This window comes from Dromaius novaehollandiae, chromosome 11 (genome assembly GCF_036370855.1).
Source record: "Dromaius novaehollandiae isolate bDroNov1 chromosome 11, bDroNov1.hap1, whole genome shotgun sequence".
Lineage (NCBI taxonomy): Eukaryota > Metazoa > Chordata > Aves > Casuariiformes > Dromaiidae > Dromaius > Dromaius novaehollandiae.
In genome coordinates, this window is record NC_088108.1 from 23097766 (window position 1) to 23112645 (window position 14880).

General features: G+C 48.0%; 1 protein-coding gene across 8 annotated transcripts in view; it reads right to left on the reverse strand.

Moving 5' to 3' along the window:
- PLS3 (plastin 3) overlaps positions 1-14880 on the reverse strand; it is a 49978-nt gene that overhangs the window by 7766 nt on the left and 27332 nt on the right. For 6 of the 8 annotated variants that reach the window (XM_064518358.1, XM_064518357.1, XM_064518355.1 and 3 more), the window contains 6 exons: positions 12959-13045; positions 5971-6134; positions 3903-4032; positions 3404-3536; positions 2103-2184; positions 1351-1516 (listed from right to left, as the gene is read on the reverse strand). In XM_064518358.1, coding sequence (XP_064374428.1) covers positions 1351-1516; positions 2103-2184; positions 3404-3536; positions 3903-4032; positions 5971-6134; positions 12959-13025 — 742 coding nt within the window. In that variant the 5' untranslated portion in view covers positions 13026-13045. Of the gene's footprint in view, positions 1-1350; positions 1517-2102; positions 2185-3403; positions 3537-3902; positions 4033-5970; positions 6135-10708; positions 10851-12958; positions 13046-14721; positions 14861-14880 lie in introns of those variants that run through there. The other 2 variants (XM_064518356.1, XM_064518361.1) reach the window with 2 other exon arrangements.

The window sequence follows — 14880 nt, forward strand, 5'->3', positions numbered from 1 at the left end:
ATGAATGGCACGCACAGACACAATACCCACCAAGCAAAGAAACTTTGCCTAAGGGGGGAGGAAAAAAAAAAAAAAAAAGATATTTTCCATGTTCTCATGTAAGAAAATTCTCAGTGAACTCCACATACAGCCCTTTAAGTCAATCACAGTAAGCTAAAATGTAAGAAGAGCTTCCAAGTGATTTCATATGCGCTGTTGAAAAGGCCAAAGCTAGAAGCCAAGATAAGCAACCTTCTGGCCATCGGGCGCTTCCCTTGCCACGGATTTTCAAGGTCTAAGCCAAACAGTGTTAACCGGTCACGACAGGAAAGTTAAAATAAAAAGCCCTGAAGATCCTCCATCCAGCTGCATGCTCTCGTTAGCCCAGTGAGGAATAACAGAGCTCTTTGAGTGGTTTGAAAAGCTTCAAACTTGGAGTTTGTTGTCCAGGTCCAAGCGAGCATGGTGGGGAAGAGCTCCATTGCCAAGGAGGGAAACTAGAGCTCTGCTGCTCCACTGATAGCTGCAAGGAGATTTCAGGAGGATCAAATCAGTGCAACTGCGTTCCCAAAGAGACGAAGCCCTCCTCTGTTGAGAGTGGTGTCCACTTCCCTGCGATGCTAAAACGATGCAAGCAGCTTTTGAAATCTCACCTATGACTCAACATTACCAGCTGGGACTGAGCCCAAGCCCTTGAGGCAACAGCACGGTGATGGTCCCTGCCCAAGGAACAGGCAGAACATGGCCTGCGCAGCGTCAGGGAGGGGGCGAAGGAAGGGGCTGATGAAATCAAGGCAAGGCACCCTTGTCAAGCAACGTTAACCACAGAAATCCTGACAAAAACAAAGCTGAAAAACTATAATGTGCACTTTGACCAGATCTAAAAAAAAAAAACACAAAAACAAAAAAACCCCCCAACTTTATTGGCTAAACACAACTACTCCCAACATCATTACACACCTAGAGCTGAAGGACACTTAGGAGAGCCTCTTCCCAGCCAGAGGCATTGCAAGAAAACAGGCTCACTGGTGCCACACAGCTTGATCCGAGATGCATCTTGACTTACCAGTTTGTTTTTAGCTAGTTCTTCAGCGCAGATGCTCGCTACCTGGACAACACAGCCCACCCACCCAAACCAACTTCATGGCTGCGAACAGGCTGAAGATGGCTCAGCCTGGCTCGCGCCCTTGATGGACTAGACAGCGAGGCATCGCCCCTCTCGGTGGGGAGGACCGGGGAGACGGGGAGGCCAGGACGAGCCGAGCACAGCCTGGCCAAGCGGCAGGGACGCAGTGACACCCTCACACCCGCCGCGGGTCGGGAGCAAGGTTACGTGCACGCTCGACTGGGATAAAGAAATTCTCCATTTACCTTCATTCCTGCTGAGCTCGATGTCAGCAAACAAGCCGATCTTAATGATCTGCCAGAGCAGCCCTAGCACCAGGTGGGGTTTCCCTTCCCGCAGGTCCTCGGCGCCGATGTTGACGACATGGCAGCCGATGGCGGAGGCAGAGTTCAGCGCCAGGTTCAGGTTCTCCTGCGGGCGACGGGGCCGCGTGAGGGGCGGCCAGGCTTCCCCGCCCCCCTCCTCGGGTGAGGGGCGGCCGCTCGCGCCCACGGCCCCGTTTCAACGGCGCCGGCAGCGCGGCAGGCTGATAAGGAGGCACCAGCGTTTAATTTCAGCCCCCGGTGTTTAGTTTCAGCCTTTGAGTCGCGGCTAGCGGCATCCACCAGAGCGGAGAAGTGCTAAGCTACGCGCACGCACGCGTGGCGGCACCTGGGCAAAGCCAGCCCATAGTACGAGGAAACCATTCATAGGCAGCCAGGCCAACAACGATGTCTTTTTTAAAGCAACACGGTTGTATACGATAGCCACAGCAATATCAGAAGCACGCAGCATTTCAGCCACTCTATGCATTTTGCCAACACTAAATTATCACTCCTCTCCTTCGAGCTGTACCGTACCACTAGCACTCCCAGCTAGGCACAGCACAAAACTGCCTTTAATGACCAAATACGAGTTCTTTCCAGAGTCCTACAATAATTCCCAAAGCCACCACACTAATTTTTCTACTATCCTGTCTTCATGTGACTTTTAATAAAGACACAAAAGCGTATTATACCTGAATTATGAACGGCGTGAGTTTCTTCTTGTTAATTGCTCTTTCATCAATCGTGTCCGGAACAGAGAGATTGATCATTTTGCTGGCAGGAGAAAAAACAACAATATTTGAACAGCATTGAGTATTTCGTTTCAGCAAAAGCTTTTCCACTGTCACAATTCTCACTACAGTATATTTTCTTTGGACCACTTTTCTTTTTTTTTTTGGGGGGGGGGGGGTAAATCAAGGTTGTGTAAATCAGAAGTAAATATTTATGTTATCAAGAATGAATTTGTAATTAATAGTTAGGCCTGAAACCTTAAACATGTTACTGGCCACCAGTGATCTTGGTGGCCGGAGCAAGAGGAGCGCGTGAATTATTCACGATGCAGCTGCTGAACTCGGAGCCGTGCTGCTCTGCTGCGGCCGCTGCAGGTCCTGGCGAGACAACACGCTTCCTCCTATGGCAAAGGTGTGCTAATGCCAGCAGGGAAAAAAAATGCACTGCTAAAGGAAAAAAAAAAAAAAAAAAAAAAAGGGAAAACCCTAATGGTTCAGTGGGGAAACGCATGAGCATTAGGACATGAATCTTTAGCCAACAGAAAACATTGCAAGTTTTTCCTTTATACTGTGAACTGCTCCATATTCAGTTTAGTCTTCATCTGAGTAACTGAATGACTTGAAATTGTGGAAATAAGAAAAAATACATCCACAAGTCAAAAAAAGTCAGTATTTAGCCCACCAGCGATCCCTTGCCTACTAATAGGGCATTACTGAAATTCCAAGCCGATCCAGTTTTCCACAATATTCATCCAGTTACATTAAAACCAAACAAACATCCGTAAGCAGAAAGCTGGCTGTTAAGCAGCCCTGGATTCCTCCCATTTTTCAGCGAGCAGCAAAACAGATAACATCATAGCATGCCAGAGCTACCATCAAAAGCAAAAAGAGGATTCCCAGAGACCCTGTTTCTGGGTTAATTCGTAAAGTTGCTAACATTTCCGCAGAGGTTACTGTCATAAGTGCTTGCAATTCCACCAAATGGAAGATTTTAAGCAGCCACCTTCTCCCCTTCAGCAAACTCTGTCTCAAACTCCAGCAAAAGCCTTAGACAAAGTACCAGCTTGTGGAGGTGGCATCAAAGCAGAAGCATCAGGAATGACACCAAAAGCCCCAGCAATTTAGCCCCCCTTTACATATGCAAAAACATTCTGTGCACACAGACTGGGACACAAAACCAGCCCAGAAAGAAAGTGCCCCTAACGAATGGGGTTTTTTTTGTTTTTGCTTTGTTTTTTAATTCGGGAGCTGCCATGACTTACCACAGCACAATCCCATCTCCCACGGCTTTGAACAGGTCATCTGTATTGGGGTTCATCGGAATAACGTGCCTGCAGTCGGGATCATTTTCCAGGGCTTTGTTTATCCAGTTTACAAAGGCATATTTCTCTTCCTCTAGAATAACCAATTATAAATTTAATATATGCTTCCTTATAACATAGCAAAGAGTTCCTCTCCAAAAGAAAAATCAGTATACAATAAGCCCAGGTTTAAAAAAAAAAAAAAAAAAAAAATACTATCACGCTATTTTTATTAGTCATTCAAAGTTCATCAACAAGGAAAGTTAACAAAACAAGTAAGCACACATTTAGCCTCCACACCAACCATCTCACTTACTCTGTATTTAGTCTGCTCTCACCTTGCTGTGCCCATTTGGGTATAGAAGACCCAAAGTCCAGCACATGGCAGGTAAAAGAAACTAACTATTTTTGGCATATGGCCCAAGTCCCCCAAGAAAACAGCCAAACGTCAGAGTACTACCTGAATACGAGTGCTGCGTTCCTTCGCTGGAGAGCTCCGACGTGCCACCAATCGCACAGATGCCTTCCTTCCGGTTAATTGCTTTTCTGAACGTTTTAGCGATATCACTGCTTTTCACCTCTTGGAAAATCTAGAAGTCAAAGTGCTTTGTTAGACAGAAGGATCATCTTCAGAAAAACAGAAGGAACACAAAACGAAGCTCTCTATTTCTTCTCAGCTTCAAAGCAAACTTTGCAGGATGACCAGCAAACGTGAGGAGCCTAGCAAAGTTGCGGAGGTGTTAGATTTACCAGGCTGCGGGCAGAGAGCTGTCCCACTCTCTCTAACGAGTCAAACATTGCAAGCACCTCCTGAAACAAAAGCATTGGGTACAAAGTCACTTGCACACATTTATCCTTCAAGTACCACCAGAAAAACGTGAGAACTTTGCAGTACGAGAGCAGGTACGCATGCAGCAGCTTCCAGAGGAACAACGCTCCTAAGCTGTTGTGTGATTTCAACGCTTCTGTGAAAGCCAGATGCTCACGTGAATGTGACTTTAGTTCACACAGAAGACTATCCGCGACCACCAGAGACAAAAACTGTTTCTCTTTAAGCACGTAACGACCTAATCTCCTAATCTGTAGCAGCAAATGCTTCAGGTAAGGCTGTTCACAACAGCATACTGCGACTGACTGACTAACTGCCCTCATGTTTTGGGGCTGAAGAGATGCTTTAGCACAGAAAGGTTATTTTAACCTTTGCTGGACTACCACACTGGCACTGCATAACGTCTTTGAAAATATGCGCTTTCAAGCTGAGGTACTACTAACTCACTTGACCAACCTCAACTCAGTCCATGTCATCTTTCATACTATGAAGCCCAGGAAAAATATTCGGTTAGAAAATAGCAGCAGTTCTGTTTGTAAAATCCTACAACTAATCACGGTTTCTACCGTGTAATTCAGCTGTCTGTAGGATATTCCAGGTTTACTTGGCCATTGCTACCATAAAATGTGATGGAAGGGATTCTTACTTCCTCCCTAGTGCAAGTGAGAAGTACGGACCAGTTCAAACCAACAGCTGAAACATGCACCCAGCATGCAAGTGTTCACAAACTGCAAACAAACTCCAACTTACTAGTTGACTCCGAACTCAAAAGTTCAGAGGGTCTGAAAACAATTAAGGAACAGAAAAAGGTGAAGCTGAATTAAGAAATAACAAGAGAAGTAGTTGACAAGAAAATAGTTCCCTAAATGCATTGCACAGTTTCATGCTATTACTCTTCCAACATTCAGTCATCGGAGCAGAAAAAGGATGAAGGGAGTCCCTCGGAAACGTTAAGCTTTTTTTAATAAAAGAAAAAAAAATACTGACTCATTTCTAAAGGAAAACGTCAAAGGTCAGATCCATCTTCCAGCTTCTTCCACTTCCTCACTACTGTTCTTCCTTTTATAGGCAACAAATGAACTTGAATTTTCCTAAATAAGCATCTAGGAGTAATCTCCAAGGGTACCTTGAAATGACCTCTTAAATCTTTAACAAATACTTGTAGTCCCATGAAATTAAGAAAGGAAATTATACTCATACTGCTTTCACTGGGAAAACAAGCATTCATCCGAGCGCCTGGAAAAACTGAGCAGCTTGCAGTCAATAGCCTAAGTCTGGAGGACTGAAAGTCTTTTTGCCAGTTGTCCCCTGACATGGAAATGGACTTTCAGCCTCCAACAGACCTTTCACATAGGAAAAGCATATGGAAGAAAATTTGGAGGTTTTTTTTTTTTTTTAAGAAAAAAAGAAAAAGAAAAAAATCCCCTCTGCCCAGACCTGAGGGATGGCAATGAGAGGGCAAAAGGTTGGTCACATGCAGAGGTCTGTCAAAGAGCTGATTTTTACATGGCAAATCCTCAAAAGCAATCAGTTTGTAGAAAGCTGATTAGGATGAGGGTGAGTGGCTGAGGAGCCAGGTTCAACCCCTTCTCTTATCTGTGCCTAAAACTGATCTCCCCACCCCACCCCAGGGCCATCTACCTGCCGGCCAGGAGGTACAGCACAGCCAGACAGCTGGAAATTCAGAAATACCGCTTACATAGACAAACTCTTCAAAGCTGATCTTCCCATCTTTATTCTTGTCGCTGTCGATCATGAGCTTCTGGATGATCTCTCTCACTTTGTACCCCGGGAGGGGCAGGTTGGCTTCCTTGAAGAGCTCATGCAACTCGTAGTCGCAGATGAACCCATTGCTGTTGAGGTCTGAGGAGAAGGAACAGGAGAAGGGCCTTTAGCAACAGTCCCATCACCCAGAAGAACGAACCCCAGGCAGCAAGGTGGAAACGCGGTCCCTCACGCTCAAACGGGCTTTACAGAGCAACACACGCTGCCCATCTCAGAGCCACTTCGCATGGACCGTCCCTCCTCACTGCAAGCAAAATCTGGGCAGAACAGGGACGTGCTCGAAGATCTACAGTGGGACACTCACGCTGGAGACAACTCCGCTGAAGCGCAGTGGAGCGTTACCCAATGGATACCATGCAGAATAAGCCAGGGCATGAACTAAATATGCAGTATGCTTCCTTGGAGAGGGACCAGCAAAAGCCATGAGTCTCCCCGGCTTGCTGCAACAACAGCTTCAAAGTGGAGCTGAGCAGCACGGCTCTTGGTACGTACAATCAAGCCTGGTGCAAAAAATTTTGCAAGAAACAGCATCTGCAGTTTCATAAGTCATCTTCATTATTTTGTAACTCTTTGTGCATTTATACATCTCTATACATACATTACTGTATAGATCTAACTGCACCACAGCTGGGTTTGCATGTTAAAAATAGGAGGTAACGAAACAGCGCTTTTTGCATTCTGAACAAAAAACACTAACTCAGCTCTGCATTTACATGTTTTAAATCACGTTGATCATGATGTTAGCCATTTACTACTGACAAACTTGCTGCCCGATATTTTAATACTGCCCCAAAATGCTCCGCAATGACATCTGCTTTGACAGTCAACCACCGAGACACAGCAGCACCATGTGCTTAGCAAGACCATTGCTTACAAGCACGTTCTGCTCTAGCAGCACAGACAGCCCAGGGGACTTAATTCGGTGCCCGAGCAGCCATCTCCTGCCCGCCCCAGATGAGGGGAGATGCCCAGCCAGGATTACGGTTGCTGATGGGAGTTGAACTCGATGGGAGACGCCAAGTCTCCACCTCCTCTGTCTACGACAGTCATTTGACCGCTCCACTGCAGCCAGGCTGCAAAGCCGACCCACGCGACCCTGCTGCAACGCGGGTGGCTCTGCTCAGCGATCGCCCTGCCCGACGCGGGGAGGACGCGTTTCCCCCAGTTATAGAGCAGCAGCTTCTCCCCAGGGTTGTAAAACCGAACTCTGCTCAGGCATCGTCTTCCAGTCCCCAGAGGCCATCACAGCCCGCGGCTGGTTCGGAAGGGATCTCCGTGCCGCCGCCGCCGGGGTCGGGCTCTGCGCTCCGGGGAATAAAAAAGAACCATGGGGATAGCGCAGAAGCCGGGCTCGCGCGCGAGTCTGGAAAGCCAACTTCTTTTTAATGAGGTGTCGGCAGCGGTTTTTAAGTTTTATTTCACAACAACGTTCTGGCAAACGGCTTGTTCTTGCCACCGCTCCAAGCCGCTTTATTTTCCAGATCCGTATGGGATTTAAAAATTGTTTTCATAAGCGAGCGAGAAAGCGAAATGAAAATGGTTGGTGGCCAGCATCCAAGGCAAGGCAGAGTAAACCTGCGCTCCCTCCGGCACCCTCGTCCTGGGGCTCGTACTAGTGTGGAGCACCACGTCCAGGGGATCACTAACTACATTACATTTCTTTATTAAATGGCAGTGTTTACAGTAATGCTGATGAAAAAGGGGTTTGGGCCAACAATTAATGATAGCAACAGGCTGCTGTCTGGCCTTTGGTTTTAGAATTTTATTCCAGAAAAATATAAGCTTACAAAGCAAGCTTTATTAAACAGTCCAGTCTGAGATGTCATCAGCAAACTATTTCCCCTGTAGATAAATCATGGCTTCTTCCATTACAGTTTTCTTAGTACAAAATCTAGCTCCATAATATGCATCTTTTCCCTGCCTCGCAGCCAGAAGGGAAAGAAGAAAGAAAGAAAAAAATATTTATATAAATATCTATATATATCAAGACATTGCTCATCTTGCTCATCTGCAAGGCCTCTGGACTTGAAACACAACTTTAGTTCCCCTTCAGAATGGCCAAAGCCACCACCCATCGCCTCAGCCTCTGCTCAGCTGACCCAACCACAGTCTTTTGCCACGCTGCCAAATATAGCGGGTAAATCCAGAAACACCCGATCACTGCTTGATCCAGTCAATCCACCACTTAAAAAAAAAATTTAAGTTCAACACCTACCCAAATGTTGGTAGGCATTCCTGCAAAGGAGGCAGAAGGACATCCTAAGACTTCAAAATACATGTTGTATCCAACAGCTGAGCAGGGCTGATCTCTGCCTAAAAGCAATCCTGGCTTGCGGGTCAGAGATCAGGACTTTGTTGCAGTCTGGGCAAATATCTGCCCATTCTGAGGGTTCATCCCACCCCACAACGCAGCATCCTCCAAGGCTTCAGGCTGGGCCCTGCTCAGAAAAGCTTTCCTGCTGCTCACAGGGGGAAAAAAAAAAAAAAAAAAAAAAAAAAACTAGCAGCTGTGCAGCATGAAAAGCCTTGGCTTGACCCTGGCTGCCCACAGCACCTCTCTTGGGCTCGGACAGTTGGCCCATAATCGAGTTTGAAGGACACATACAGCTGAGAATTGCACTTCAACTCACTCAAAATCTTTGGATCTCAGGACCTAAGTTGAACTGACTTTCAGCAAAGCTTTACGCCAACAGCAAGATAGGAAGCAGTGTTATGAAGCAGTGATAAGAAGTGAAAGGACTGCTGGAGCAAATTACTTAAATATCTTATCCCAGCTCCACTTCTACTATCCCGCTGCCAACTCTTAACTGCAGCCCAAACTCCCAGCTGCAAGACTTGCTCTTCTGCAGCATCCTGAGAAAACGCTACCACTGATTTACTTCATAGCTTAAAAGGGTAGCTGCGTGATGGCCACTTTGGGAGCGGGATTTATGAGCCAGACAGGTCTGCTGGCTCCGCTGCAAGACCCCACACCACGTTACTGGTTTTGCAGTAACACGGTTTTTCACAGAAGCCCTCATTTTAACTTTTAACAGCGTGGGAACAGAAGGGCAGATTTAAGCGATCAAGCCTGATGGATAGGCTGCCCCATGTTTTTGGCTCGGTAGCAGACACAGCTTTGTAACCTTAACTGGTGATTGACTGTGCGGTGGTCCAGAGCCCTTCATCTGATAGCCCTGGAAGAGCAACAGATAGACCTCACCCCTATCCCACAGGGCAGCTGCTTTCCTGGCGGCTGTCTCCGTTTCCTCCAGCATCACAGTCAAATATCTAAGGTAGCAGCATGGGGAAGAAAAAAAATTGTCACTTTTGCAACACCAGCAAGTTTTATAATCGATTTCAGCATCCCTGTAGGTCCACCATATGGTAACCCTGATGGATGTCCCGCATCAAGGCTGGGCTTTAGCCACAAGATGGTCTAAAATCCCCCTCAATAACTAATCCTGAAGTGGGATTCAACAGTTGAAGAGGCTGTAAAAACAGAGGCTATCCCAAAAGAAATCCTTAGGCGTAAGACCCAGAATTACGAATGGAAGAAGCAAAAGTGTTTTAACAGACAAGCTACAGCCTGGACTCATTATAATCCACCCGATGGAAAGGAAACTACAGCACATCTGAAGTTTCCTATTTCTCCTGAAAGATGCATGCACGCCAGCACACTAAACCTGCAAAAAGGTCACTGCCGTGATACATGGCACCATCTTCTGCCCATATGCAGGTGGCGCAGCAAAGCCACAATAAACAAAACCCAAAAGCTGCCTCAGCTCTGGCTCAGCTTCCTCCAGACGAGTACTTAAAATAGCTTAAATAACAGGATGCAAGAGGGAAAAGTAACCCACACATTTCCTTTTAAGGATATATGCTCTCAGCGGGACACACACTAGCAGGATCACAGATCCCTATTTGCCTTAAGCAAACATTTTAGAGCATTGTTTTACCACCTTGCAGCAGCGAACAAAGTGTTCAGCTAGGCGATGATTTTAGGTACTTAGTGTTTTCAGAGATGTTTATCTCTGCTATTACAATTGGGGAGAAGGAAAACAAATAAGCAGAGCAAGTTTGCAGATTTGGTTCTGCATGCCTCCCCTATAAAGTGCCACTGCTTGTCCAAGTACATAACGGAGACATACAGCACGCACACCCCAGCTCTGCAGACCAAACCCAGAGATTCACCGAGATTTGGAGCAACCTGCTCTTCCCCCATGTAGGTCATTCAAAGCCTAGATAGTTATTATTCCCCGCTTAATTACTTTTTTCAGATGTTAGAATGCTTTTTTCCTACTGCTGTTTACCACACAGATCACTTCCAACAGCAATACCTGTTTGAAGGATACTGGGAGTTGCTTGTCTGAGCTACAGCTGACTTCAGTACTAACCTTAAACCATGATTTTCCCTTTGCAAACAGCTTCTAACAAGCAGTAGCTAATCTACGGGACTCTGTCGCCTTTTGCTGGCTATCAGAAGAGCCACACAGCAGTTGCATGGGGACCTACTAGAGGCACAGACAGCGAGAGGTGACGGAGCACAAGATCACGCACCTGACAGCCCTCGAGTGCTGGAGGGATGCCGCTGCTGAGGTCCATCAGTCCAGCAGCACACACAAGAGCTGGTCAAACATGCACCTGCAAAGTCCCATCCATGCAGTGCTCACCCCAGCTGTTGGATCAAGAATGCTCCTATCCGGAGCAACGACTTGTTAGACGTGCCACCAGAAGTTCCCAGTGAAGGCCAGACACTCAATTAGCAACCAGCTATATATCCCCAGGCAAAGACAGCTCTCCTTCAGGCAAGAGGAATATGAATGAGAGCATTAAAGACACTCTTGACAAGCACGGGCCCTCCCACAGCAACGCTTGTGGGCTGCACCATGCCTAAAGCACACAAAACAGAAGAAGGGAGGGTAAGAAGGACTAGCAGATCCCACCACACTGATGGGTATGTGCAAGGATCATCACATGTCTTAAGACGACCAAAGTTTTGACATTTCTTTTATATTTTTATAACCGAACAGGGACAGCCTCCCGAACAGTGCGAGCTGGTCTCCCAGGAGGTCACTATTTGACCCGGATTGCTCAGTCTGCTGCCAGTGCAAAGGCAGCTAGCCAACTTCATCATGATAATTTCCCCACACACTAATGACAAAAAGCCACTACAGTCCATCCAAGTTAATCGCTTTAAAGTTATTCAAAGGCAGAACAGGCTGCCTACATCCTAGCCTTATCATTGCATGTATCCAGAACCACACCAAGAAGCGAGAACTAAGATTGTCCCTTGTCTCCCCCTGCTTCATCTCACTACCACTTGCTGGAAAAACCACAGCAGAGCGAGGCAGAACAGGCAGCTGCCTACAAAGCAGTCTGCTTCAAGTACTGATGTGCAGCACTGCTTCATGAGAATCGGTTACCTCTGAAATTCGTTTTTCTCCCTGCAGATCATGAATTTACAGCAAGCCAGAGTTTAAGAGACACCCTACCTACCTTGAGGGTTCAGTCAAAGGTGTGGGGCAACTACCGATCCACATTTGTGACATGCTTTAGCAGAAACCATACCATGTCCATGAGGCAGAGACTGCAGATACTAGCTCAGGTTTCAAGATTTATGTCCCACTTGAAAATATTAGTGCAGTCTGCATAAAGAACATCTCAATGAACAGGAAACTGGGGTCAGCCTTCCACAGTGGCCAAATGCCAGTTCTTAAGCGATAGCAACGTCCGGTAAGGGAAACGAACCCACACCGACCTGATCACCCATGCAACTTATTTGTGGTCCGTGCCAGTCGCTGGGTGCGGTTCCCCCGCTGCTGTGCTGACCTCAACCAGCGCAGCAGCAATTACTCCCGCCCGTCCCTCCTCCTCCCTTGCATTTTTATGCTCCTCCAACAAACCATATCGGGGAAACCAAACCAGCAGAAAGTTATTTTATCCCATGATGTCAGTTTTCTGCCCAGTTAAGCTTCCTGAACCAGCCTGCCATGGGGAGGCTGCAAACGCCAGCACGGGGAGCAAGGCGGAAGGCAGAGCCAGAGGCAACGGGGCACAGCCCAGGCTGCTGAGGATGCACATCCCTCGGAGCCAGGCTGGCTGTCACGGAGGTGAGAACCAGCCGGCACAGAAACGGAGCCACCAGAGAGCAATGCACAGGCGAGCAGCCACAAAGCATTTCTATTGCCGCCGCAAGTCGCTCCTTAACAGCCAGGTACACAGCCGCTAATTAGGCTTTGCCTGCAAGCTTGTCAAACTCGGTGCCCCAAATGCACCTGCACAAACCAGAAACGTAGCACCTCCATCCGCCATCTGCCAGGCTAAGCGAGCCTGCCAAAACCACCAGAGATGAAGCGGATGCACACTCAGGGAAAGCTTCCAAGCAGGAATATTTATCCTGCAGGAGCCATCACGTCCCGGGCCCTGCTGAGATGGCAGAGCCTCTGACAGGTGGTGAAAAGCCACACGATTACATGGGAGAGGGCTCTGCGCCAGTCTGCCAGCACCCTTGGGCTGCTGCCAAGCTGGAGTGCAATGAGCCTTTCCATTTTGAAGCCACCGTCAGACCCGAGAGCTGTACGAGCCCTGAAGTGCTCCCTGGGCTACAGTAACGCAGCACCCACGGGGATGTTTCTTCCACCCTCCTCATGAGGGGCAAGCAAAGCCCACTCCCGAGCAGCAAGGCACGGCCACCAGCCCTGCTGCCCACGTCCTCCTTTTCTTTGTGGCTACACGGGACAAGCCAGCAGCGCCGAGGCTGCTGAGGGGATCCCGGGCAGGGAGAGGAAGATGAGGCTAGCAGGAGACTGCCCATGCCCTGCTGCTCGCAAGGGTAGGAGAAACCCATTTCAAACACAGCACCACCGGGGCAAGGTATCCTCCCAGCTGCTGGCTGGGACCACAGGCAACGGGCAACTTACCAACTTTGGCAAAGGCCTCCTTGAGCTCCTCCAGCTCATCCTTGGAGATTTGGGTGATGGTGGCCATCTCATGAATTTAGGGAGTACCTGAAGAGGGAAAAGGACATTGTGTGAAACCCAGTTGCATTCAAACATGTGTGATTTTCAACAGCAATTCAGCAACAGTCAGCACCAATGTCACTGTAGTTCTTGATGCCACATTTATCTTTCCACTATGAAAAGAGATGTGAAGCTCGGAAGATGGTATGGAGCACGTTTCCCAAGTCAGAAATCCCATTAGCCTTGTTAATATTTAGCTCTGCGTGTTTATTTTACAGGCTGTGCTGTTCTGCACGCATTAAGGTACCTGCTACAAGTATGTTCTGGAAGTCAAAAAAAACCACCTCGCATTTCTGGGGATTTTCCTCAGCTTTGAAGAAAACAGAAGTCTAAAGTATTAATGCAATAGATGCAGAGAGCTCTGCCTGTGTGCCCATCCTCCGGAGAGCATAGCTGCCCCAGGCAAAAGGCAAGGATTCTCGCCAGGACCCAAAGGCGGCCTTTCCTCATGAAGTGGTATACACGATAGTGTTTACAAAAAAAGTAAAAGCAGTTTGTTTTTCTACTAGCAAATCGCTTGAATAAACAACCACCTATTTCCCAGAATCAGCCTCTCAGGAAGACATGCAAACAACAGGCTATTCGCACTGTCCACCCTCCTGCGCGAGACAGGGCAGGAGCACTGCAAGCAAGCACGGAGCACCCGCTTAAACCAGGAGCGTGCAGAAACCCCACTTTGACCGGATCGGCATAGCTTCAGGGCATTTAAGAAGCAGAAAGGGAGCCCCTCATCCTCTATGAGGTGCACACTTCATGTTGGGTCACTTCGCTGGGTGGGTGCCACCCCGAGGCACCACCACCCCCATAAGGACGGGCAAAGGCCCCGGGACCTGCCTACGTCCTCTTCCCCAGGACGTTCACAGGAGCTTCAGGAGCCTGCCAGCACTTTGGTCAGCATGAACTACAGGAATCAGTGACCGTGGGACACGCAGACAGGATGACCCCTACGCAGTGGCTTTCCATGAACAAGGCTGTAGACACCAATAAGTAAGTTCAGTGGTGACAGAACCGTGGCTTTCCAAGGACTGGGGCGCAGCCCTCCGCAGCCTTGATGCGGCCAGCATCCAGTACACACGTTGGTGTAACGGGCCTGCAGCTCAGGGTCTTTGCAAATGGGGATCTGGGCAGGCTCAACTCAACTTCACATGAGATTTGCATCCCAAGATCTTCCAGCTTTCACCTCATTAGCTGCAGTTGCCATAAGCTGAGAAATTGAAGGTTTCCTCCTCGGCCTATGGGAACAGACCTGCCTACTGCTTTGTAAGCAAGGGGATGAGGATGAATTGATCTTTATGGACCGGTGAATTCAAGTTTATTGACCATCAGAAGGCAGGACTCCAAACAGCCCAGCTTGCTGCTTGAATGACAACCAAGGCTCATCCTCCTGAATGTCTGTACTCGGATTAGCAAGCCTCCATCGCCTAAAGCTCTGAGATGTCTTCACAAGCACTCGTTAGGTTAAGAACAAATGTTTGCCTGTAGCTGAAAATATTAATTTTCTGTAATACATTATTGGGTCTGGAAAGCACGAAGCTGTTTGAGAGGACGGCAGATGGACAGGCGTGGCACCCCGGGAAAGCAGGGCAGACAGGAGCTAGCAGCACAGATAGTCAACAAGAAGTTGCATCACTGCAGAGAGCTGGAGGAAAGCGGAGCAGACCCACCTCCCAAGCCTCCGCAACGCTGCCCGCAGACAGGACAAGGTGCCGAGCAGTCAGTCAGGGCCACCGACAGCAAGACCAACCAGCTTCATCATCGGACTTGTATTGCAAGAATAGGGCAGGAGGAAAAATCACAGCAAAGCTGTGGATTGACAGAGCAGA